The sequence below is a fragment of the Lithobates pipiens genome, unplaced genomic scaffold (genome assembly GCF_037356315.1).
Source record: "Lithobates pipiens isolate NorthernLeopardFrog02 unplaced genomic scaffold, aLitPip1_a1.2 Scaffold_18, whole genome shotgun sequence".
Lineage (NCBI taxonomy): Eukaryota > Metazoa > Chordata > Amphibia > Anura > Ranidae > Lithobates > Lithobates pipiens.
In genome coordinates this window covers 435,136,331-435,160,504 of record NW_027507758.1, presented here as the reverse complement: position 1 = coordinate 435,160,504, position 24,174 = coordinate 435,136,331, and the positions used below count along the sequence as shown (strand labels likewise).

The window sequence follows — 24,174 nt, the reverse complement described above, 5'->3', positions numbered from 1 at the left end:
AGTCTGTGGATGTCGGGGGCCAGTCTGTGAATGTGGGGGCCAGTCTGTGAATGTGGGGGCCAGTGGTATGTCGGGGGCCAGTCTGTGGATGTGGGGGCCAGTCTGTGAATGTGGGGGCCAGTCTGTGGATGTCGGGGGCCAGTCTGTGGATGTCGGGGGCCAGTCTGTGAATGTGGGGGCCAGTCTGTGGATGTCGGGGGCCAGTCTGTGAATGTGGGGGCCAGTCTGTGAATGTGGGTGCCAGTCTGTGGATGTCGGGGGCCAATCTGTGGATTTGGGGGCCAGTCTGTGGATGTCGGGGGCCAGTATGTGAATGTGGGGGCCAGTCTGTGGATGTCGGGGGCCAGTCTGTGGATGTCTGGGGCCAGTCTGTGAATGTGGGGGCCAGTCTGCGGATGTCGGGGGCCAGTCTGTGAATGTAAGGGCCGGTCTGTGGATGTCGGGGGCCAGTCTGTGAATGTGGGGGCCAGTCTGTGGATGTCGGGGGCCAGTCTGTGGATGAGGGGGCTAGTCTGTGGATGTGGGGGCTAGTCTGTGGATGTCGGGGCCAGTGGTATGTCAGGGGCCAGTGGTATGTCGGGGGCCAGTCTGTGGATGTGGGGGGCCAGTCTGTGGATGTGGGGGGCCAGTCTGTGGATGTCGGGGGTCAGTTGTATGTCGGGGCCAGTCTGTGGATGTTGGGGGCCAGTTCTATGTCGGGGGCCAGTCTGGAGATGTGGGGGCCGGTCTGTGGAGTATGTGGGGGCAGGTCTGTGCAGGATGTGGGGGGGGCGGTCTGTGGATGGGGGGGCGGTCTGTGGATGTCAGAGGGGCACCAGATGTAAGTAGGGGCTCCGCTGATGGACACAGATGTGAGGAAGGTACCTCTGATGGGGCACCTGATGTAAGGACAGACTCCACTTGGGACACCTGATGGCATCTGGTGGCAGGCAACGTGGCTAGTGACGCGCTCATGGCTCCCACTGATTCTGCATTATGGTGAGTTGAATGATTTCATTTTATATTACAATGTAATAATAGAAATAATGCGCTTCAATCATCCTGACACCATAAGAATCATGGCGCTGGGATGATTGAAGCACCAACACCAGGTATTTGGAGTATCTTTATCTGCTGATTGTCAAACTCTGGAAAACACATATTGCTATTGTGGTGTAGGATCGGGGGGCTGCTGTCCATCCTTTCCCTCCCCCCTCCTTTCCCTCTCTCCATCCCCCTCCTTTCTCTCTCCATCCCGCATTCATCTCAGACTCTAACCACACCCCTTTGAGCCACGCCATTTTTACCTTTTCCTATGCCACACCTATGAATGCAATCCCCACCCCCTAATTATACCACGACTCCGCCTACTGCCAAAAAAGTGTCCCGATTTTTTTTTTTACAATGTTGGCAACTATGCAAATGTGAGCAGGCGACTGCAAATTTTGAGGGCTGCAGTAATTATCAGTCAAACTACCACAACACTGAAAGCGGAAAAATGGTCGGGTAATAAAGAGAATGTAACATGCTGATATAGAGCTGGTTGTAAAAAACAATAAGTACTCAAAATAAAGGAAAATCTGGTATATCAACACAAGTCAAGAATATTCTGTTTTGTATGTTCACATGAGAGGGGAAAAAAGGACTTAAGCTTCATACACACTATCAGATTTTCTGCTGATTTTTGTCTTCAGATTTAACAAAACCATGTAGTGCATTTGCCTGCCTGATTGCTTACACATGGAAACTCCTAAGGTTTGACCTCATATTGTATGGTTTTGGTAAATCTAAAGGAAAAAAATCAGCAGAAAATCTGATAGTGTGCATGGGGCTTTACACTATCTGGTAGGGTAGTATGGCAAACAAGTTTTGGCTTTAAACAACTGATACATGTAAAGCTATTCGTAGACATGCGTCAATACCCTGTGTATATGCAACATTTATTCAGCCTCAATACCTTGCCTTCAATGCCTGCCACAAATATTACAATTGCACCACACATTGCTGTTTACACGAAAGTGGTAGTGTTGTGTTGTGTTAAGTTGGGATGGGCTGAATGGACCCTTGTTCAGTTCGCACCAGAACTTTTGGACACTGTGAAAGATCGGACCCAAATAATGAACCCCATTAAAGTCAATGGGACCCGAACGTCAAAAATCAAAAGTGCCCATTTTGAAGGCTTATATGTAAGTAATTGGGCATACAATGGTTATAGAGGTCCAGGTCCTGCCCTGGGGGACATGTATCAATTAAAAAAAGTTTGTTAAAAAACATAAATTTTTAAATTAGCAGTGTTTTTTTTTATTTTTATAGTGAAAGCATACAAATAAAAAAATCCTTCCAATATAGTGCATTGGGGGTCCCCTTAGTCTACCTGTAAAGTGGCAGATCTGTATCATGTCTAGAATCTGCTGCAGAAATAATTGCATTTATAAAGCCAAAAACTTTTTCCCTGCAAGCTGCCTTTTTTTTTGCTCAGCAACAGCTGGGGAGCCAGTGTGTATGATAAGGCCACAATGTACAGTGCCTTGCAAAAGTATTCACCCCCTTGGCTTTTTTTACCTATTTTGTTGTATTACAGCCTTTAGTTCAGTGTTTTTTAATCTGAATTATATGTGATAGATCAGAACACAATAGTCTATGTTGGTGAAGTAAAATTAGAACAATCTATACATAAAACTATTTTTCAGAAATTAAAAACTGATAATTGCCATGTGCGTGTGTATTCACCACCTTTTTAATGCGGCACATAAAAAGCTCTGGTGCAACCAATTACCTTCAGAAGTCACATAATTAGTGAAATGATGTCCACCTGTGTGCAATCTAAGTGTCACATGATCTGTCGTTACATATACACACTGTTTTGAAAGGCCCCAGAGGCTGCAACACCTAAGCAAGAGGCCCCACTAACCAAACACCACCATGAAGACCAATGAACTCTCCAAAAAAGGAAGGGACAATGTTGTTGAGAAGTTCAAGTTAGGGTTAGGTTTTAAAAAAATATCCAAATCTTTGATGATTCCTAGGAGCACCATCAAATCTATCATAACCAAATGGAAAGAACATGGCACAACAGCAAACCTGCCAAGAGACGGTCACACACCAAAACTCACAGACCAGGCAAGGGGGGCAATAATCAGAGAGGCAGCACAGAGACCTAATGTAACCCTGGAGGAGCTGCAGAGTTCCACATCAGAGACTGGAGTATCTGTACATAGGACGGAAATAAGCCGTATGATCCACAAAGTTGGGCTTTATGGCAGAGTGGCCAGAAGAAAGCCATTACTTTCAGCAAAAAACAAAATGGCACATTTTTAGTTTGCAAAAAGGCATGTGGGAGACTCCCAAAATGTATGGAGGATGGTGCTGTGGTCTGATGAGACTAAAATGTACTTTTTGCCCGTTAAAGAAAACGCTATGTCTGGCGCATAATCAACACATCACATCACCCAAAGAACACCATCCCCACAGTGAAACATGGTGGTAACAGCATCATGCTGTGGGGATGTTTTTCAGCAGTCGGGATTGGGAAACTGGTCAGAGTTGAGGGAAAGATGGATGGTGCTAAATACAGGGATATTCTTGAGCAAAACCTGTACCACTCTGCGTGATTTAAGGCTAGGATGAACGTTCACCTTCCAGCAGGACAATGACCCCAAACACACTGCCAAAGCAACACTTGAGTGGTTTAAGGGGAAACATGTAAATGTGTTGGAATGGCCTAATCAAAGCCCAGACCTCAATCCAATAGAAAATCTGTGGTCAAACTTAAAGATTGCTGTTCAGAAGCACACACCATCCAACTTGAAGCAGCTGGAGCGGTTTTGCAAGGAAGAATGGGCAAAAATCCCAGTGGTAAGATGTGGCAATCTCATAGAGACTTATTCAAAGCGACTTGGAGCTGTGATAGCTACAAAAGGTGGCTCTACAAAGTATTGACTTCAGGGGGGTGAATAGTTATGCACATTGACATTTTCTGTTATTTTGTCCTATTTGTTGTTTGCTTCACAATAAAAAAAACAACATATTCAAAGTTGTGGGCATGTTCTGTAAATTTAAATGATGCAAATCCTCAAACAATCCATGTTAATTCCAGGTTGTGAGGAAACAAAACACGAAAAATGCCAAGGGAGGTGAATACTTTTGCAAGGCACTGTAGTGCACTGGGAACAAGATTAGAAATTTTTTGGATAGATTCTGGTGTTACTTTGACTTTGGATAGAAGTGACGGGTGCCTAAAAATTGGTCTTTGGGTGTCGTGGCACCTTCCCACTGTAACCCTATAAAGTTACTTTTGATGAAAGCAAGAATTGGCCTTGCTGTAAAAAAAATGCAATGATATGCACTTGTCAAACAGGTGCTGAAAAATTGGTCTTTGGGTGTTAATGAATGAATGACTAATTTGTATAGCGCACAATGCGAACTGAATCGCCTCAAGGCGCTGTGAAGAACTTTGTTGTCCAGCTTCTAGAAGAGGAAGGTCTTGAGTTTTTACCTGAAGACCTGGTGGTTTTCTTCCAAGCGGATGTTGGTCGGTAGAGCGTTCCATAGTCGTGGTCCTTGGACAGCGAATCTCCGTTCCCCCTTTGATTTGTACAGAGATTTGAGAACGAGGAGGAGGTTTTGGTTAGATGATCAAAGACTGCGGTTGGGAGTGTAGTGTTTTATTTTCTTGAGTAGGTATTGAGGAGCGTCTCAATGCATGTTAATGGTGCCCATAAAACCTATACCAAAACATTCTTCCAGATTAAATAATTGAACACCCGCAAAGCTAGGAAGTCCTGCAGAGATTCCACATCCCAAAAAGACTTAATAAGTGACATCGGCATCAGGGGCTTCATAGCTGGTAATCCAGGACTGATTAATTTTTATAAAAGTCAAACGGTCCATGGAGTCTGTGGACAGACACGTTCTATGATCAGTAGCAAAACCTCCTGCAGCACCGAATGCCCGTTATGAAAGCACACTGGATGCAGGGCAGCCCAACAACTCATAGCCTACTGGCCAAGTTCTGTCCAGTGATCTAGTCTCATGACCCAGTAAGTCAGTGGATTGTCAGCTGGAAAGCTCTCCATCTCTGTTTTGGCCCCGAGGTAATCATCCACCATGTGATGCAGATGCTGCCAATGGAATGTGGAAGCTGACAGCCCTGGGTGGCGAGGACTAAAAAAAAAATCCAAAATGCCTCACTTAGGTGGATGCCTTCTCCAAAGCTCCTTTCTTGCCCAACAGAAGACGCAAAACGATGTTTTCCACAACACTGTAACCTACTGGAGTCAGGAGAAACATTCAATAGAATTCTCTTTAATGTGTCCTCAAGAGATTTTATCTTCTGCACTCTCTGAGGGGACGGGATGAGTCTGAGACCTTCTCCTTATAATGGTGGTCACGAAGGGTTGCTAACTAGTAATCGTCCTTCTCCTTTATGCGTATTCTTGGGTCCTTCTGCAGGCTTTGAAGCATGAGGTTGCCCATGTGCCTCAAACTTGTCGATGGTTGAGAGGCAGACTCCTCAGGGTCACTCAGAACTTCCTCCTCCCAGCCACGTACTACCCCAAAGGGTCCTGGGGTTAGAAAGCCATCGCTTATAGATTGACGCATGTCTTCCTCTTATTCGAAGCCTATGAAAGTGCCAGAATCCTTCTCCTCCTCCCCTCTCTCCTCCTGCGTGTTCTGTGACATAAGAATAATGGTGTCTGGATAAAGTGGGCCTTGAGAGGAAATTAAGTCCTCCTTTTCCTTCTGCTGCTCTGCCTCCAGTGCCCTGTCCATAATGCCATGCAGAGTCTGCTCCAGCAGGAACACAACAGGGATTGTGTCACGGATGCATGCACTGTCACTGCTCACCATTGTTGTGGCCTCCTCAAATGGTACAGTGCACATATCCTTAATGATCAGCCATTGATGTGGGGAAAAAAGCAGAGGCAACCTGAACCTGTTGTCATGTTATACTGGCACGGGTACTGGTTGACGTCCCTCTGTTGCATGCATAGCCACTGCAGCATTCTCAAATTTGAGTCACACCTGGTGGGCATGTCACAAATCAGGCGGTTTACTGTCTAAGGGCGGACAGGTTGTTTGAGCCATTATCGGACACCACCATTCCTGGCTCCAGCTGGCTTGGTCTGAACCACCTCTGGGCCTGTCCCTGCAGAGCTGCAAGAATCTCTGCTTCAATGTGGTTCCGGTCCCCTAAGCAGACCAGCTTAAGCACTGCATGGAACCTTTTAGCCTGACTCTGGGAATAGCCCTTTGAACGCTTAGGGGGTACTTGATGTTCATAGGACAATTCTACAGAGGAGAGCATGGAGGTGGCGGAGGAGGAGGGGGTAGAGCTCACAGGTCTGGCATCATCACCACCAGCTGTATGGAGATGTGGGGGCACAACAAGCTGCAGCACCAAGCTCTTTCCTGCATCCTTTTGAGTTGCAAGCAGCGTTACCCAGTGTGCTATGAATAAAATATATCGTTCCTGCCCATGCTTGCTGGACCACGTGTCAGCAGTAAGGTGGATTTTACGACTGACTGTCTTGCCCAGCAATGCCAGAACATTCCCTTCCACGTTATGATGGAGAGATGGAACCGCCTTACGTGAAAAGTAGTAGCGACTGGGAACCTGCCATCGTGGTACAGCACATTGTGTGAATTCATGGCTTTAACAAGCTTGCATTCAGATACTGGGCATGTGGGTGGCAGGGACTGTATTTTTTTCTCCACTGCAGCAGATGGGGTAGAGAAATTTGCCAGCTAAAATCTACAGCTGGTGGTGTGCTGCTGCCAGATGTGCTGCCAGGACCTGGGACACCCTGTGCTATACCATCATCCCTGTCAGTGGAGGCTGCTGAGAGGTAATGACTTGATATTGCAGGGGCAGGCTGAAGTAGGCAAGGAGGAGGGACAGATTTGTGCCCTTTTTGGTGGCTTTTAGATGCTCTTGCCAACGGCTGAGTGGCCCTTGTTAAGCATGTGTTTTTATCACCTTTGATGTGCCTGAGACACAGTTTGCAGATAGCAACAGTGCGATCTGCTGCAGATGTGCTGAAAAAGGCCCAGGCAACTGAGCTTTGGGGAGTAGACCAGGAGATAATAGCTGCAGAATGTGATGGAGGGTGGCTACTCTCTACTCTTTCTTGATGTCGCCCTCCTTGGGGTCATGCAGCCTCACCTTTAGTTTCCTCCTCTGCTCTATCTGGCACCCAAGTTGCATCAGTGACCTCATCATCCTCATCATCATCATCATCTCCACCATCTTCATCATTACCACTGGAGACAACTTGGCAATACACTATGGCTTTGGGAACATGTCTATCAGTGTTCCTCCTTCTCTCTAAAAATGTATATCTTGTAGTGAAGTAGCGCTAATATATCACGTCACCAAAAAAAACAACAAAAAAAAAAACAAAAAAAAAAAAACAAGGAATTTCTCAGATGCTCATGGCAAATATAAACTCATATAAAAGTGTTCAAAGTCCTAAAAGGTGTATCCCATAATATATATCTGAGCAATAATGCAATGAAATCCAGTAAAGTGTATCACATAATACTAAACTAAAAGTAAATTGTTTCCCAGGCGTAATCAGCATCCAAATAAATCAGATGACTCAGAGAGGTGATCAGTTCCAAAGTGAAAAATATAAATCAGAGTAGATAACCGAAGAGATGAGGGGGATAAGGACAGGTGAAAGAGTCCAAATTAAAGATGTAAGATGGTAAACATGTCTTTCTGCAATCCTCTCCCAGTAGTGCTAACCTCTCACCTTATAGATAGACCCCAACGGGTCTAATGGGGCAACAGTGAACGGTCAGCCTGTTGTTGAAGCTTTCCTCACAGTTTTCAAGGGATCACTGCAACTTTTGTCCAGTCTCCACAGTCTTTTCCTAGAAGAACGTTTTCTCTCAATCCTACAGGTGGGGCAACAGTAAACGACCAGCCTGTTGTTGAAGCTTTCCTCACAAGGTCCAAGGGATCTCTGTAACTTTTTCTCTGTTCTCCACAGTCCTTTCCTAGAAAAAAGTTTCTCCCAATCCGCAAGATAGAAAATAAAAAAGAAGACTCTCCATGGTGTAGTAGGTTTAAAGGTTCAAAAGTAATTTTGTTAAAAAAAAAATCTAAAAACTTCTTTACAACAAAAATGGCAACAGCAGGCCAGGCAGCAAAAAAACGTGTCAAACAAATGAAAAGACTTCCGGTCACGGCCGTAACCGGAAGTGACGTCACCAAGCTCCTCCCAACTAGTTGCGTCACAACACATGTGACTTCATCAAGGGTCCCTCTCTCTAGGCTCATGTTCCTGTCATCCTCAACCTCAGAACCAACATCTGAATCCAGTAATGGCTGGGCATCATCAGGGTGCAAGGGGCTGATGCTGTGGTTAAATGACTCAGCTGACTCCTCAATGGCTGATGGGGCTATGGCAGGAATAGATGTGGACAAAGAGGCAGGTTTATCTACTCTGGCAACTGCAAGGGATTGCACACTTGTCTCTGTTTGCGTGACAGAGGATTAGGAGGATGAGGAAGGTTTAGTAAGCCAGTCCACCACCTCCTCTGCATGCTGTGGCTGGATAGCACAGGCAAACTCCCTAAGCAGAGGAAATTAGGAAATGTCTGCCTCTCCTTGTTGTCCTCCCAGACATTATTGGGAGGGGATGGTGCTTATAAGCTAATGGAGGTGGCTGGCAAGTGTTGATGTCTCATGAAAGCGACATGCTGCTTAACACTAGGGATGGGCAAACAGTTCGGCCCGAGCATAAGTTCAGGCCAAACTTTCATTGTTCAATCATTCGGCGAACAGCCAAATGGGTCCTTCGACCATTTGTTCGGCCCCTCGAACCGACCACAATGCATTGCGGCTCTGACTAGTGCATTGCAAGCCCCGATTGGCTGAAGCAGTGAAAGCTTCAGCCAATCAGGGCACAGAGCACTGTCAGAGTCATGATTTGACACTGTCATCATGCGATTGTCATTTAAAGTGTGACAGCGCTGAAAGCTGAAAATTGGCCTGGGCAGGAAGGGGTTGAAAGTGCCCAGTAGGCAAGTGGTTAACTACTTGCCCACTGGGCCAATTCTGACTTTTCTCTCATACATGTAAAAAATTGCATATTTTGCTCTAAAATTACCCCTTAACGTGGTATTTGCGCAACTGTTTTTCAAATCCAAATTTTAAAAAAAAGTACACTTTGTGAATTTTAGTGTACACAAAAACAATATAATACCCAAGTTTCTGGTAAAATATAAAATATTATATTGTGCCGAGTAAATAAATACCAAACATGTCATGCATTAAAATTGCGCACGCCAAACGACGGTACATTGAATTATCCATAGGACATGCTTTAAAAGCCTGTACAGGTTATCAGTTTAGAGTTACACAGAAGATCTAGAGCTAGAATTATTTCTCTTGCTTTGATGTCTGTGGTGATAACTCAAATATGTGCTACGATCACAGTTTACATATAAGTGCGGGACTGATGTGCGCGTTCACATTTTGCACGTGAGCACGGAAGATCGGGGGCATTTAATTATTTTTATTTTATTATGTATTTTATTTAAATGTACTTTTTTAACACTACTTTTATTTATTTACAAATTTTTATCAACTTCTTATGCTATTACAAGGGAAGAAGTGCATCCCTTGTGAAAGCAAGGGCCATGACAGGTCCTCTTTTTGGAAAGATCAGGGATCTGTCAGCCTCCATATCTCTCCTCTTGCCTCCAAAGCATCTTATCAAACCGAACCACAAAAACAGACGAACCTAATGCCTTTAACCTTGATATCACATTATGCACATGTGTATTCTCCAAAGCATTCAGGTCATTGTGGGAATTTGGGCTCACACTGCAAGTCATCCACTGTTATCAATCTGTACTCAATCTAAACATGAAATAGTAGACTAAACTCCTGCAAACACCTATAGTGTGCACGGACACATATGCTAACATGGAGGGGAGTTTACAGGCAGAGAAAAAAAAAGCTCAAATGCTGGAAGAAGCAGCTTATTTGAGCTGCAGTGTGCATGAGGTGCTAGGAGTCACTGATTTTAAATTATTAGATAACCCTTATGCTGCGTACACACGACCAGACTTTCTGGCAGACTAGGTCTGACGGAATCAGTCCGCTGGACAATCCGATCATGTGTGGGCTAATCCGATTATTTTTCGTTATTAAAATCCGATGGACCTAGAACATGTTTCAAATCTGTCCGACGGACTCAATACCTATCAGGAAAACCGTTTGTCTGTATGCTGGTCCGACGGACTAAATATGACGCAAGGGAAACTATTGGCTATTGGCTATTGAACTTCCTTTTTTAGTCCCATCTTACGTCATCACATTCAAAACAAACAGACTTTCAAACGGACTTAGTCCGTTCGTCTGTGGCCAAGTCCGTTCATTCAGAAAGTCAGTTGGAACTCCGTCGAAAGTCCATCGAGAAGACCGTCGGACCTAGTCTGCGGGAAAGTCTGGTCATGTGTACGTTGCATTAATGTCGCAAATTGTTTGCTAGAATCAAAAAAGGAAAAAACACATTTTTTTCTATTTACTAAGGTCAAATAAGTTAAAAAATATGATGCAATGTTAATTCAATAGCAAATGAGTGTCTACCTAAATCTGTGCAGGTATAAATATGTTAATATCCTACCAAAAATATAGAAAAACATCTACAATAAAGTATAATCCATAAAACATCTATAAGGTCATGATTAAACACCCAAAATGCAAATGAAGATCTTCCTGCCACCATTGTGCTGATAAAGTGGAAATCAAAATCACCCAGTGATTAATCCCATATGAGAGGAGCTCACTCTCAGAATCAACCCCCAAGATTAAATTGATTGTAAGGGTTCGTTTAAAAAAAAGAAAATAACAAACATATTATACTTACCCCCACTGTGCAGCTCATTTTGCACAGAGTGGCCCCGAACCTGCTCTTCTGGGGTCCCTCGGCGGCTCTCACGGCTCCTCCCCACATAAGATAACCACCTAGGAGAAGTGCTCTCCCAGGGAGTTACCTTGCAGGTGTGCTCCCGAGTCCTGAAATTCGGCGTCCATAGAGGCCGAATGCAGAATGGCGCCTGCGCCATTGGATTTGATTGACAGCAGCTGGAGCCAATGGCTGCTCTGCTATCAATCTATCCAATCAAGAGTCAAGAACCCTGGGCAAAGAGACAACGGGTCCCCGTGGGTCAAGTTCTAGAGCTCAGGTAAGTAAAACGGGGTGCCAGTCACTGCCAGGTATTTTTTCACCTTAATGCATAGGATGCATTAAGGTGAAAAAACACACAGGTTTACAACCCCTTTAATTAAAGGTCTGAAAGTGCTTTTTTAGAATCCATTCCAGACATTCTGTCCTCATATGTGAATCCTGAACACAGTACCATACATCAAAATGAAAATCCTATATGCATAGAAAAAGAGGCTAACAATAGTGAACTGCTACTTAAAAGTTTTTTATTAAAAAAATAAGAGGTTACACACACATAGGAAGAAAAAGTGTTGGCATGTCAAAACTCCAAATGAAAATAACCCATCACTCCAGGTGTAACTGATACGCCAACTGAAACACACACCTGAGTGCTAGCCCAGACTCGCCTCTGTGGTAAATTGTCAAAATAAGAAACGGCTGCACCTCATGTGGGCTCCAAGAAAAGTTTATTATAAAATATCCAAAATGACACCAGAGGACACAGGCAATGGTCAAGGTAGACGCGTTTCACACAACAGAAATGTGCTTAATCATCACCAATGTCAAAATTCCCACAAAACACAATGGATTCACGCTCAGGTGGCACAAACCAGGCACTCCCATAGTGCAAACATGTCCAAGCGTGACGACAACCCTACATGTACTGTATGAGTTTCATCTGAATGAATTCCCTGAGGAAGCACTTTCTGACTTTCCATTATACTTGGGGGTTAATTGATTTAACATTGTTATTGATTTAACATTACATGTATATAATTTATGAGGTGACTTCCAGTTTATTACTTTTTATTAGATTTTGTATATTTATTACTTGGGCACAGCACAATAATTTTGTGTTTATTTGTCTAAAACCTCATACAGTTTGCTAAATTCAATTAGCTGATAACTTGTATGTTGCTATAGGTCAGGGATCTGCAATTAGCGGACCTCCAGCTGTTGCAAAACTACAAGTCCCATCAAACCTCTGCCTTTGGGTTTATGCTTTTGGCTGTCAGAGTCTTGCTATGTCTCATGGGATTTGTAGTTCTGCAACAGCTGGAGGTCCGCTAATTGCATATCCCTGCTATAGGTGTTACATATGACCTCTGCTCTTTGTAATTCTGTACTGATTACACCTGAAGTGAACTTTTTTCTTTTCTTTGGCAGCTTCAACTTCCGGGCTCTGCGATGGACTCGAGCCATGATGTTTGCGATCAATGAAATTAATAAGCGCAAGGACATCCTACCAAAAATAACCCTGGGGTACCAGATATTTGACACATGTTTTACTATATCCAAATCAGTGGAAGCAACTTTAACATTCCTAACTGGGCAGAATGAAACCCATCCAAACTTTAGGTGCAGTGCCGGAGCTCCCTTGGCTGCTGTGATTGGAGCAGGAGGGTCTGCGTTATCCATTGCTACAGCCAGAATACTGGGGTTGTACTATTTCCCACAGGTAACATGGTTATTGTCTTTATGATCTAATGCTGGTAGCTATGCAGATATGTGTTTGCCTGTAAAATTCTAATACAGAAGTGATCATTTTTAGCTGACACTTTTTTTTGCCTCCGTAAAGCACCGAGAGACAAAAACAGGACACTTGAAGTCTGGAGTTAGTTTTTCTTTCAGAAGTAGACTGGTTGAGGCTGAGCAGCTGATGGAAAATCTGCTTGGTCACAAAAACCTGCTACCTGCTAAAATTACCAAATAGGACTAACGCTAGGTTCACACCTGTGCATTTGCTGCAGCTCACATTTGCACAGGTACAGCAGCCTATTTAATTGAAAAGGCTGCTGTACCTTTGGGAAACACAAGATAAAGGTTCCTGCAATTTTCTAAATGCAACTGCAGGGAATCCACATGCCTGTTTTGCACCTGTGATTTCCTGCACTCGAAAACATGCTGTGTTTTCAGATGCATGGGGGTGCCATTAAGAATGAATGGTAGACCCACGCGTAAAGCATTTTGGCCACGGGTGATTGAGGGTGTGGGAATAGGTGCGATTTACATGCTGTCCCGCACCCACAATCCCCACAACAGTGTGAACAGGGCTCAAGACCTGCGGGAACTTTTTCCACAACAGGAACTCAGTTCCCATTAGCAGCCGTGTCCTGCAAGACTTTGAAGTATGTGAGCTGTGTGGCAGGTGCTACACCAGCAGCTGCCGACACAGCTCGCAATAGTAAGTGCCGCACACCTGACCATTCAGGCATTGCCAGTAGGGGGCCCCATGACATTTTCCCTTCGATCTACCTGTCAATCACAGCTAGCTGAGGGATAGATCAGGTCTCTGCTGCTAAGAGATTGTATTTAGTCAGACCTCTCATGATGCGCTCCTCCCCGCTCATCACATATACACTCTATATACAAAATAACATTCCCCAATAAAGATCAGAACATGATGTTCATATTTGCATGGAAGCACAATTGAATGAATGCTGATTATTCAGAGAATTACCATATTTATGTTTATTGAGGGTTTTTGTTTTTTTTATGTACTAACAGTTAAGCTTCATACACACAATAGGAAAATTGGATGAAAAATACCACTTTTGAAGCGTTCGTGAATTTATTTTTGGTGGGGGAGTGGATCTTGGGTGGAAGTTCCCACACTTTTTCCCCAGGACTTGACCCCTGAGTGTGAACCTAGCCTAAGCAAGTGTAATCCATGGCTGTGTGGGCCCCCAGATTAATATTATTATTGTTTTTATACAGTATTTATAAAGTGCCAAGAAATAGATTTTTAACTCCTACAATTCTCTGACTCAGAGCAGCTGCTACAACACAGCTATTATACACTGCTCAAAAAAATTAAAGCGTAATTCCACTTTTGTTGAGAAAAAAAGATACCCCTCTTGGCAGGGGCGGATCCAGGGAGGGGCAATGGGGCAATTGCCCCCTTGAGAAATTAGTGATGGGCCAGTGGGTAAGCAGGCAGGCCAGTCAGTGGATGAGTGACTGGGCGGGCAAGTGTGCAGGCAGATTAACGAGCGAGCGGCCGATCAGCGGGGGTCAGCAGCTGAGTGAGCACCTGAGCGGCCAGGTCAGCGGGTGAGTGAGGGGGGGTCGGCAGGTGAGCGGGCGGGCAGGGCAGTCATTGGGTGACTGAGTGGGCAGGCTGGTCGGCAAGTGAGCGGAGGTGCTGGCCAGTCAGCAAGCCTGAGGGCGGGGAGCAGAGAGATGACATCATCTCTCACAGCCCACCCTGCATCACTGCAGTTCTGCCCTCACAGTGCAACAGAGAGATTACATCATCTCTCTGCTGCCTGTATTCACTCTGGCAAGTGACAATCTACACCTTAGCAGGCCAATGACAATCAGCAACGTGTGGCAGGTGACATGGCAAGTGACAATCAGCAACATGTGGCAGGTGACGTGGCAAGTGACAATCAGCAACATCTGGCAGGTGATGTGGCAAATGACAATCTGCAGCATGTGGCAGGTAACATGGCAAGTGACAATCAGCAAACTGTGGAAGGTGAAGTGGCAAGTTACAATCCGCAACATTTGGCAGGTGATGTAGCAAGTGACAATCAGCAATGTGTGACAGGTGACGTGCCATTTGACAATCCGCAACATGTTGCAGGTGACGTGGCAAGTGACAATTATCAATGTGTGGCAGGTGACGTGGCAAGTTACAATCCACAACGTGTGGCAGGTGACATAGCAAGTGACAATCAGCAACATGTAAAATAAATGATGCAGCAGGAAGTTAATTTTGCTGAAATTTCAAAATGGTACTCAGTAGTTTGTATGGCCCTCACATGCTTGTTTGCATGCCTGACAATGTTCCTAATGAGACGACGGATGGTGTCCTGGGGTATATCTTCTATATCTGGACCAGGGCATCACCAAGCTCCTGAAAAGACTGAGGTGCAACTTGGCGGCATTGGATGGACCAAAACAAAATGTCCCAGAGGTGTTCTATTGGATTTAGGTCAGGCGAGTGTGGGGACTATTCAATGGTATAAATTCCTTCATCCTCCAGGAACTGGCTGCATACTCTCGCCACATGAGGCCAGGCATTCTCGTGCACCAGGAGGAACCCATGATCCACTGCATCAGCATAGGGTCTGACAATGGGTCCAAGGATTTCATCCCATTAAATAATGTCAGTCAGGGTGCCATTGTCTAGTCTGTAGAGGTCTGTGCGTCCCTCCATGGATATGCCTCCCTAGACCCAGGGCCGGTGTTACCACTAGGCAAACAAGCAGCCGCCTAGGACACACTGCTGTCTAGGGCGCCCGGCCACTGGTGTTTCTCTCTTCTCTCTGCAGCAAGCAAATTAGTCTCAGCATCAGCAAGCAGCCGCCGCTCTGTTCACACATAGTGTCAGAGGCACAGCAGCGGCGGAGGACTGTGTCTGTGTCCTGACTGCTGAATGAATGGAAGAAAGTAAACGTGATGGGCACTGGTAGGCTTCATTTGATGGGCACTGGTAGGCTGCATTTGATGGGCGCTGGTGAGGCTGCATTGATGGGCACTGGTGAGGCTGCATTGATGGGCGCTGGTGAGGCTGCATTTGATGGGCACTTCATTAAAAAGGTGGGGTATACATGGGCAGGGCAAAGGGGGTGAAGCCAAGGGTTCAGCAAAATTAGGTTTTGCCTAGGGTGTAAAAAATCCTTGCACCAGCCCTGCCTAGACCCACCAGCAAACTGGTCATGCTGAATGATGGTACAGGCAGCATAATGTTCTACACAGCTTCTCCAGACCATCTGTCACATATGGTCAGGGTGAACTTGCTCTCATCTATGAAAAACACATGGTGCCAGTGACAGACCTGCCAATTCTGGTGTTCAATGGAAAAATGCCAATCGAAGCTCCATGGTGCTGGGAAGTGAGCACAGGGCCCACTAGAAGTCTGTTTCTGATTGTTTGGTCAGAGTCATTCACACCAGTGGCCTGCTGGAGGTCATTTTGTAGAGCTCTGGTAGTGCTTATCCTGCACAAAGGAGCAGATACCAGTCCTGCTGATGGGTTAACCTTCTACAGCCATGTCTAGCTCTCCTAACTGCCTGTCTCCTGAAATCTCCTCCATGCTCTTGAGACTGTGCTGGGAGACAGAGAAAACCTTCTGGCAATGGCACGTATTGATGTGCCATCCTGGAGGAGTTGGACTGCCTGTGCAACCTCTATAGGGTCCAGGTATCACCTCATGCTACCAGTACTGACATTGACCCTAGCCAAATGCAAAACTAGAAAAGACAGAAAAGGCTAGTAGGGGAAAAAAAATTCAGTGGCCTCCACCTGTAAAATCATTACTGTTTTGGAGGTCATCTCATTGTTGCCCATCTAGTCGACCTGTTGTTCATTTCATTAACACCAAAGCAGCTGAAGCTGATTAACAAACCCTTCTGCTACTTAACTGACTGGATCAATATCCTAGGAGTTTAATTTACTTGATGCTATACTCATTAAAAAGTGCTCCTTTATATTTTTTGAGCAGCGTATTATTATTACCACTATAAAGGATTTATATAACACCAACAGTTTGCACAGCACTTTACAGAACAAAGGATAACACTACAGTTACAATACAATTTGATAAGAAAGGATTAGGAGGGCCAGAGGCGGCTCTAGGCTTTGTGAGGCCTTAGGCAAAACTTAAACATGAGACCCCCCCTCATGCCCATAATAGGACAAATAATTCAAGCACTAAAAATTAACTGTATAAGGAGGGTACAGAGGGAGGGTAAGTGGATACAGTACAGGGGGCAGGAGGGTACAGTACAGGGGAGGGTAAGTGGACACAGTACAGGGGGCAGGAGGGAACAGTACAGGGGGAGGGTAAGTGGACAAAGTACAGGGGGCAGGAGGGTACAGTACAGGGGGAGGGTAAGTGGACACAGTACAGGCGGTAGGAGGGTACAGTACAGGGGGAGGGTAAGTGGACACAGTACAGGGGGCAGGAGGGAACAGTACAGGGGGGAGGGTAAGTGGACAAAGTACAGGGGGCAGGAGGGTACAGTACAGGAGGGAAGGGCAAGTGGACACCCTACAGGGGGCAGGAGGGTACAGTACAGGGGGAGGGTAAGTGTACACAGTACAGGGGGCAGGAGGGTACAGTACAGGGGGAGGGTAAGTGTACACAGTACAGGGGGCAGGAGGGTACAGTACAGGGGGAGGGTAAGTGTACACAGTACAGGGGGCAGGAGTGACAGTACAGGGGGAGGGTAAGTGTGCACAGTACAGGGGGCAGGAGAGTACAGTACAAGGGGAGGGTAAGGGGGCACAGTACAGGGGGCAGGAGAGTATGGTATAGGGACAGTAATGTATAATACAGAGCTGCTCTCACAGATCCTAGCTATTCTGACAAGCTGTCACTGGGGAAAGAAAGAAAAGAACATCCATCATAAAAGTGTGTACCACAGTAAAATGTTATATAGTGTGATAGAGATATCAAGAATAAGTAATATATGTACATTCCGAAGTGCTGGTACAATAAATAATAAGCATAAAACATACATGTCACACAAAAAAATCCAACAAAACTGTGCTGTGATAAACGTGTACAGACCCACTGCAAACTATTTGCTCGGACTTCAGTGTACCATCACCAAAACAAAGCATATACCATTTGCTTACCAAAAAAATTTGACTCCTTAAACTTATTAGGTCACATGCACTTGTCATCAGCTGGATATTTACAACCACTTCACTCAAAAAACAGCACTGCAGGCATAGTATCTTGGTCCGGTACCAACCACAGGGAACCCCCGTAAATGCAAAGAATAAAGCAACACCAGGACAAGTAAACAATTTGTTGCTTTATCCCAGAAAATTTGCTGTAAGTACATTACTTTAATAAAGCAGATAATAAACGTCCTGATAATGCATACAATATGTTATTATTCTTTGCATACACGGGGTTGCTGTGGTTGGTACCTAACCAGGCAGAGTGGTGAAAGGACGCTCCTGGGAGAAAGTTATTATAACTGCCTTGTCACTTTTTGAGTGAAGTGGCTGTAAATATCCCGCAGATGACAAGTGCATGTAACTTAAAAAATTTAAGGAATCACATTTTTTGGTAAGCAAATGGTATGTGCTTTGTTTTGGTGATGGCACACCGAAGTCTGTACAAACAGCTTGCAGTGGATATGCACAAGATTGTGACAGAACAATTGGAGTATGTGTGTGCGTCTGTATATATATAATTCTTGACATCTATCACATTGCACTTTAGGCACTTTCACATGAAGGATCCAATCGGGTCCACCTGTAATTTTTTCAGGCAGACCTGATCGGACCCTCCATTCTCTTCTATGGAGCGGTGGATGTAAATGGACTTTTGCCACTTACACCCACCTACCTTCAATCCGACCCAACAAAAACAAACTGAAGGGGGATCCATTACCCTCTGTCTGGGCTGATCAGGATGAATGTCAGTTGGGTATAAACAGACAGTCTGACTGCACATAGAGCAGTATGGGCTGTGTCTGTGTCCGCTTGGCATAAGTGGAGCAAATACAGACCTGTTAACCTCTTGCTCTGCTCGGAGGGTAGTCAGCAGACAGACTCCCTGCTGAGCAAAGCAGAGTCTGTCCCACGTGAAAGGGGCCTCATTGATGTCTTGTTTTGTCCCATCACCTTTGCTCTGTCTGCCCCCATGTATTCTCTAACTGTCATCATCTCTCTTATTCCCTTGCTCTATCCTTATATCCCCTTCTCTGCCCAATCTATCCCTCCTCTATCTCTAGATGGTCCCTATTATGTACATGCAGCAGGCTGTGTAATCAGTACAGTCCGACATGATACAGCACCTTACCTCTACCCTCCTCTTAGGATCCATGCCATTCCTCCTACTGTGTCTGCTGGCCCCTCCCCCGGTCTCACTCGGCCCCTCCCCCCTCCTCTCACTTACTTCCAGTTCACCAACCAGTTTGCTGGAATGGAGGCAGTTCTGGTACCGCCCACGTGGGAGGAGATTCTCTTGGATAGAAGCAGCAACTGATCGATGTGCTGAAATGAAAGGCCATCATCTGCCTTTCATGTGGGAGGAGGAGGGGCCGCGGAAGCTCATGAAAGTTAGTGTGGAAGCTGAAGCTTGCAGTGCCCGGCGCTGCATGTTACCGGTCTGATGTCTGCTTTGCTGAGCAGGGCGGTGCGGGCATAAGCACTTGAAGGACCATCAGCTTCAGTGCCCCCCCTCTCCTGCCCCCCTAAGGTGGCCTTATACTAACGCCAGCGGCCAGCCCTGCTGAGTGTCTCTCTCTGTGATCCGGAGCTGTCAGCCTCAGAGGTGGCTCTCTAATTAGACAGATCAGGCAGCCGCGAGGCCCCTCCCAGTGCGGGGCCTAAGGCGACCGCCTAATATGCCTAATTAGAGAGCCGCCTCTGAGGAGGGCCCTGCTCGTTAGAGCTTCCAATCTAAGATATTTCCATATTTGTATTGCTCACTGTGTTGGAGTTTATTGATGACAGGGCATTCAACATGTATGACTAAAGGGTCAGCTAAATTATAAACAGAGAGGCTCTACCTGTTATTTAGCCTTGATTCACCCTAATGCGGCTTTGAAGTCGCAATACTTCAGCACGATTATAAATCCGCCCGATGAGTGGGATTTTGGATCTCACTGGTGTGAACCAGGGTTTAGGGGATTAAAATTACTTAAAGCCTTAAGCCTAGTACACATGGGCCAAATGTCAGGCGGAATTCAGCCTGTGTGTACTGGAGTTGGTCTGACAGAATGCGGCCATTCATCCGGCTTCTATCGAAGGGATATGACCTGAGAGCGCTGACTGGAGTGTTCTAGTGCGGGGGTTGTTCCCTGTCAGAACACAATAGAACAGCAGGGGATATTGCTGTACTAACATTGGATAGTTAGTATAGTGGCTCCTCCTGAACTGTCCATTTTTTTCCGTTCAGCCCTGCTGGGTTGAACGAAGAACTACTAGTGTGTACGAGGCTTAAAGTGGTTGTGAAGGTAGAAGGTTTTTTATTTTAATGCATTCTTTACATTAAGATTAAAAAAAACTTCTGTGTGCAGCAGCCTCCCTTAGCCCCCCTAATATTTACCTGAGATCCCTCTCGATTCAGCGATGTTGCATGGGAGCCACGAATCCTGGGGACTCTCCCTCTTGATTGGCTGAGACAGGGCAGTGCCATTGGCTTCCGTTGCTGTCAATCAAAGTGTCAGGGAACTCACCATACGTATACCCGTCCCCGTATAGCAGCAGTTCCCGTTCGTTCCAGGCGCCATGCGCGGTGTCTCCGTCAGAGGCGTACGAATTCCAGGACGAACGGACGTATGCTAAACTGAACACGTGGATGTACGCCAATCCGAACACGCGAAAACACCCGCGCAAACTGAACGGATGTACGTCTTCACGCACGGACGGCCACTTCCACCAATCCTGGCTCACTTCCCTCTATATAAACAGGGTCCTGGCCTGACACCAGTGCTGGATCGTCTTCAGCTGTTCCTGCAAGACCTGATCGTTGCTCCTGTGACCTTGCTTCTGAGACCTTGCTCCTGTGACCTTGCTCCTGTGATCTTGCTCCTGTGATCCTTGTTCCTGTGACCCGTTCCTGATACCCACTCTTGGATTCCCCGTGTTGCTATCTCCTGGACTACCTCTGACCCCGGCTTGAACTTTCGACTTTGGCTTGTCTCCTGATTCTGTACCTCGTTTGCTTGCACGTTACCAGACCCCTTGCTTGTTCCTGATTACGCACCTGTCTCTTGTTATTGTACCGCATTGCCTGCCAGTTGCCGATCCTGCCTGTTCCAGACACGTAGTGCTTCCTGCACCCCTGCTGACCTTCCGGTGCCTACCTACGTAACCAGTCTACACCTCTTCTACCGTGAGGACCCAGCATCTCCAAGGCCTTCTACTTCCATCTGCAGGCACCTGCACCCTTTCGTGTCCTCACGCTCCCTGTTCCCATCTTCAGGGGCGTGGTGACCGGAACCGTGCGAGAGGCCACCCTCAGCAGTCTGACTCCGCTGTAAGGTACGTGACAGTACGATCCAGCCACACATGGAGTCAGACAGGGGGGCCTCACCTCTGGAAACTTTGTGCCAACAGATCTCTGCCCTTACCCAAGCAGTTCAAGGCCTGCAAGACGGTTACCATCAACTCGAGCAGAGGGTGGAGTCATTAACTCCAAACACTACCGCCTCCCAAGGGGCTACAGCATCTCGGTCCGCCGGTCCGGCAACTCCAGCATCCATGCCTGCAATAGTGGTGCCATCCCCGGAGCCTCGAGTTCCTACCCCAGAGCGGTTTTCCGGAGATCGCAGCAAATTCCGTGCTTTTCGTAATGCATGTCAATTATACTTCCTGCTACAGCCTCGCACCTTCTCCTTGGAAAGTACAAAAGTTGGGTTCATCGTCTCCTTGCTTCTGGGGGAACCTCAGACCTGGGCCCATCGCCTCTTGGAACAGGCCAGCTCTCTACTTGACACTACGGACTCTTTTCTGAATGAGATGGCTAAATTATACGACGATCCTCAGCATACCACCACTGCTGAGGCCAGTCTCCATGCTCTGCGACAGGGTCGCAGACCTGTAGAGGATTACGTGACGGACTTTAGGCGGTGGAGTTCTGACACTCAATGGAACGACGCCGCCCTACGTTACCAATTCCGCATTGGACTGTCCGAACCATTAAAGGACGAATTAGCCCGCATCGAAGTCCCCAGTTCTTTGGAAGACCTCATACAGGTGTCAATCCAAATTGACCGCCGTCTTAGGGAACGGAGAGCCGAAAGAGTTTGTCAGTTTCGCCCCACTTGGATGTTACCCAAGGTTCCTAATTATCCTCCTACCTCCACACCTGCTCCCATCTCCGAAGCTCCAGAGCCAATGCAACTAGGATTACTTCGCTCACCATTGTCTTCTGAGGAGAAGCTATGCCGACGCCAGAACAACCTTTGCCTCTACTGTGGGGAAGCTGGTCACTATGCGAATACATGTCCAAATAAAATTCATAAGTTCAAAGACTCACCTCTTGTATCCAATGCATTACCTCTGACGAAATCAATTCATATAGCTGTTCCCTTTTCCTTACAGCTTCCAGGAGGAACACTCCAGGTCCAAGCTATAATTGATTCGGGCGCCTGTAGTTGCTTCATTGACCATACTCTCGTTCTACAACACAACATTCCATTGGCACTCAAGCAACGCCAAATTTCTATACGGTTAGCAGATGGATCCAACATCAGATCAGGTCCCATTACCCATGAGACTCAACCACTGCTCGCCAACATTCTATCCGGTCACCAAGAATTAATCTGCTTGGATGTCATTTCTTCACCACTCTTCCCAATCAATTTGGGAATGCCATGGTTACAAGCCCATAATCCCCAAATAAACTGGATAACCGGTGAGGTAGTGTTTTGATCCACTTATTGCCTCCAAAATTGTGTCAGGACCTCAAACCACCTGGTTCCGGTCATTGCCTGTTCGGGTCCTACATCTGAGCTCCAGGGGTTGGTCCCAACCACATACCACAAATTTCTGGACGTGTTTGACAAAAGAAAGGCGGACACGCTACCTCCTCATCGGGTCTACGATTGCCCAATCGAGTTATTGCCTGGAGCCGAAATTCCATTCGGGAGGATATTCCCTCTATCGGAACCTGAACTCCTGGTCCTCAAAGAATACATCGATGAGAACCTCAAGAAAGGATTTATCCGACATTCATCTTCTCCAGCCGGTGCTGGAATATTTTTAGTTGAAAAAAAGGACCATTCGCTCCGCCCATGTGTGGATTACAGGGATTTAAATAAAGTGACAATTAAAAATCGCTACCCCCTTCCATTAATTCCAGAATTATTCCAGAGACTTCGATCAGCCAAAATATTTACAAAGCTGGATTTACGAGGGGCCTATAACCTAATCAGAATCCGTAAGGGGGACGAATGGAAAACGGCTTTTCGGACACGTTTTGGCCACTTTGAGTATCTGGTCATGTCATTTGGACTCTGCAACGCCCCAGCCACTTTTCAACATTTTGTTAATGACATTTTCAGGGACTTTTTGGATTTATTTGTAATTGTTTATTTGGATGATATTTTGGTATTTTCAGACTCTCTAGAAACCCATCGTGACCATGTGAAACAAGTTCTCCTGAGATTAAGGCAACATGGGCTCTACGCCAAGGCCGAGAAGTGCGAATTCGAACGGCAGACCATTCACTTCCTGGGTCTGGTAATATCAACAGAGGGAATAGAGATGGATCCTCAAAAGGTTTCAGCCATTTTATCCTGGCCACCTCCCACTGATAAAAAAGGGGTACAGCGCTTCATTGGATTCTCTAATTTTTACAGGAAGTTTATCAAAAACTTTTCCAGTGTTATAGCCCCCATCACGCAACTCACCAGCAAACAAAACCGTTTTCGATGGTCCACCGAGGCCCAAGCTGCGTTCGATAAACTAAAAGGATTATTCACATCGGCCCCAATACTCAAACACCCTGATCCTGCTCTACCTTACACTCTGGAAGTGGACGCCTCAGAGAGCGCTGTAGGCGCCATTCTGTCCCAACGCCAAGGGCCTAAATCATTAATGCATCCTGTAGCGTTCTTTTCCAAAAAACTAAATACATCAGAAAGGAACTACGATGTGGGAGATCGGGAACTTCTAGCAATCAAACTGGCTTTAGAAGAATGGCGGTACCTTCTTGAGGGGGCAACACATCCAGTATTGATTTTTACAGATCATAAAAATTTGGAATATCTCAGAACAGCTAAGCGTCTCAGGCCCCGGCAGGCAAGATGGGCTCTCTTCTTCTCCCGTTTTAATTTTCACATAACCTACAGACCAGGATCCAAGAACAGTAAACCCGACGCATTATCCCGCATGTTCTCTGAAACTGAAGCCTCATCCCCTCCAGACACTATTTTACAAGCTGGAAACTTCCTATTAACACAAACCAGTTTTCTATCACAGGTTCGGCAGTCGTCTCGAGGTGCATCAGTCCCTCCAGATATGAACCTTCAAGAAAAAGACGGTCTTTTCTGGCGAGGAAGCAAATTATTCATCCCTCAAAACCTTC

At 46.1% G+C, this 24,174-nt stretch overlaps 1 protein-coding gene across 1 annotated transcript in view; it reads left to right on the top strand.

Annotated features, from left to right (window-relative positions):
- Positions 1-24,174, top strand: part of LOC143988491 (vomeronasal type-2 receptor 1-like) — a 70,185-nt gene that overhangs the window by 18,536 nt on the left and 27,475 nt on the right. Inside the window, exon 2 of the mRNA XM_077488108.1 lies at positions 12,333-12,624. Within this exon, the coding sequence (XP_077344234.1) occupies positions 12,333-12,624 (292 nt within the window). The remainder of the gene's footprint in view (positions 1-12,332; positions 12,625-24,174) is intronic.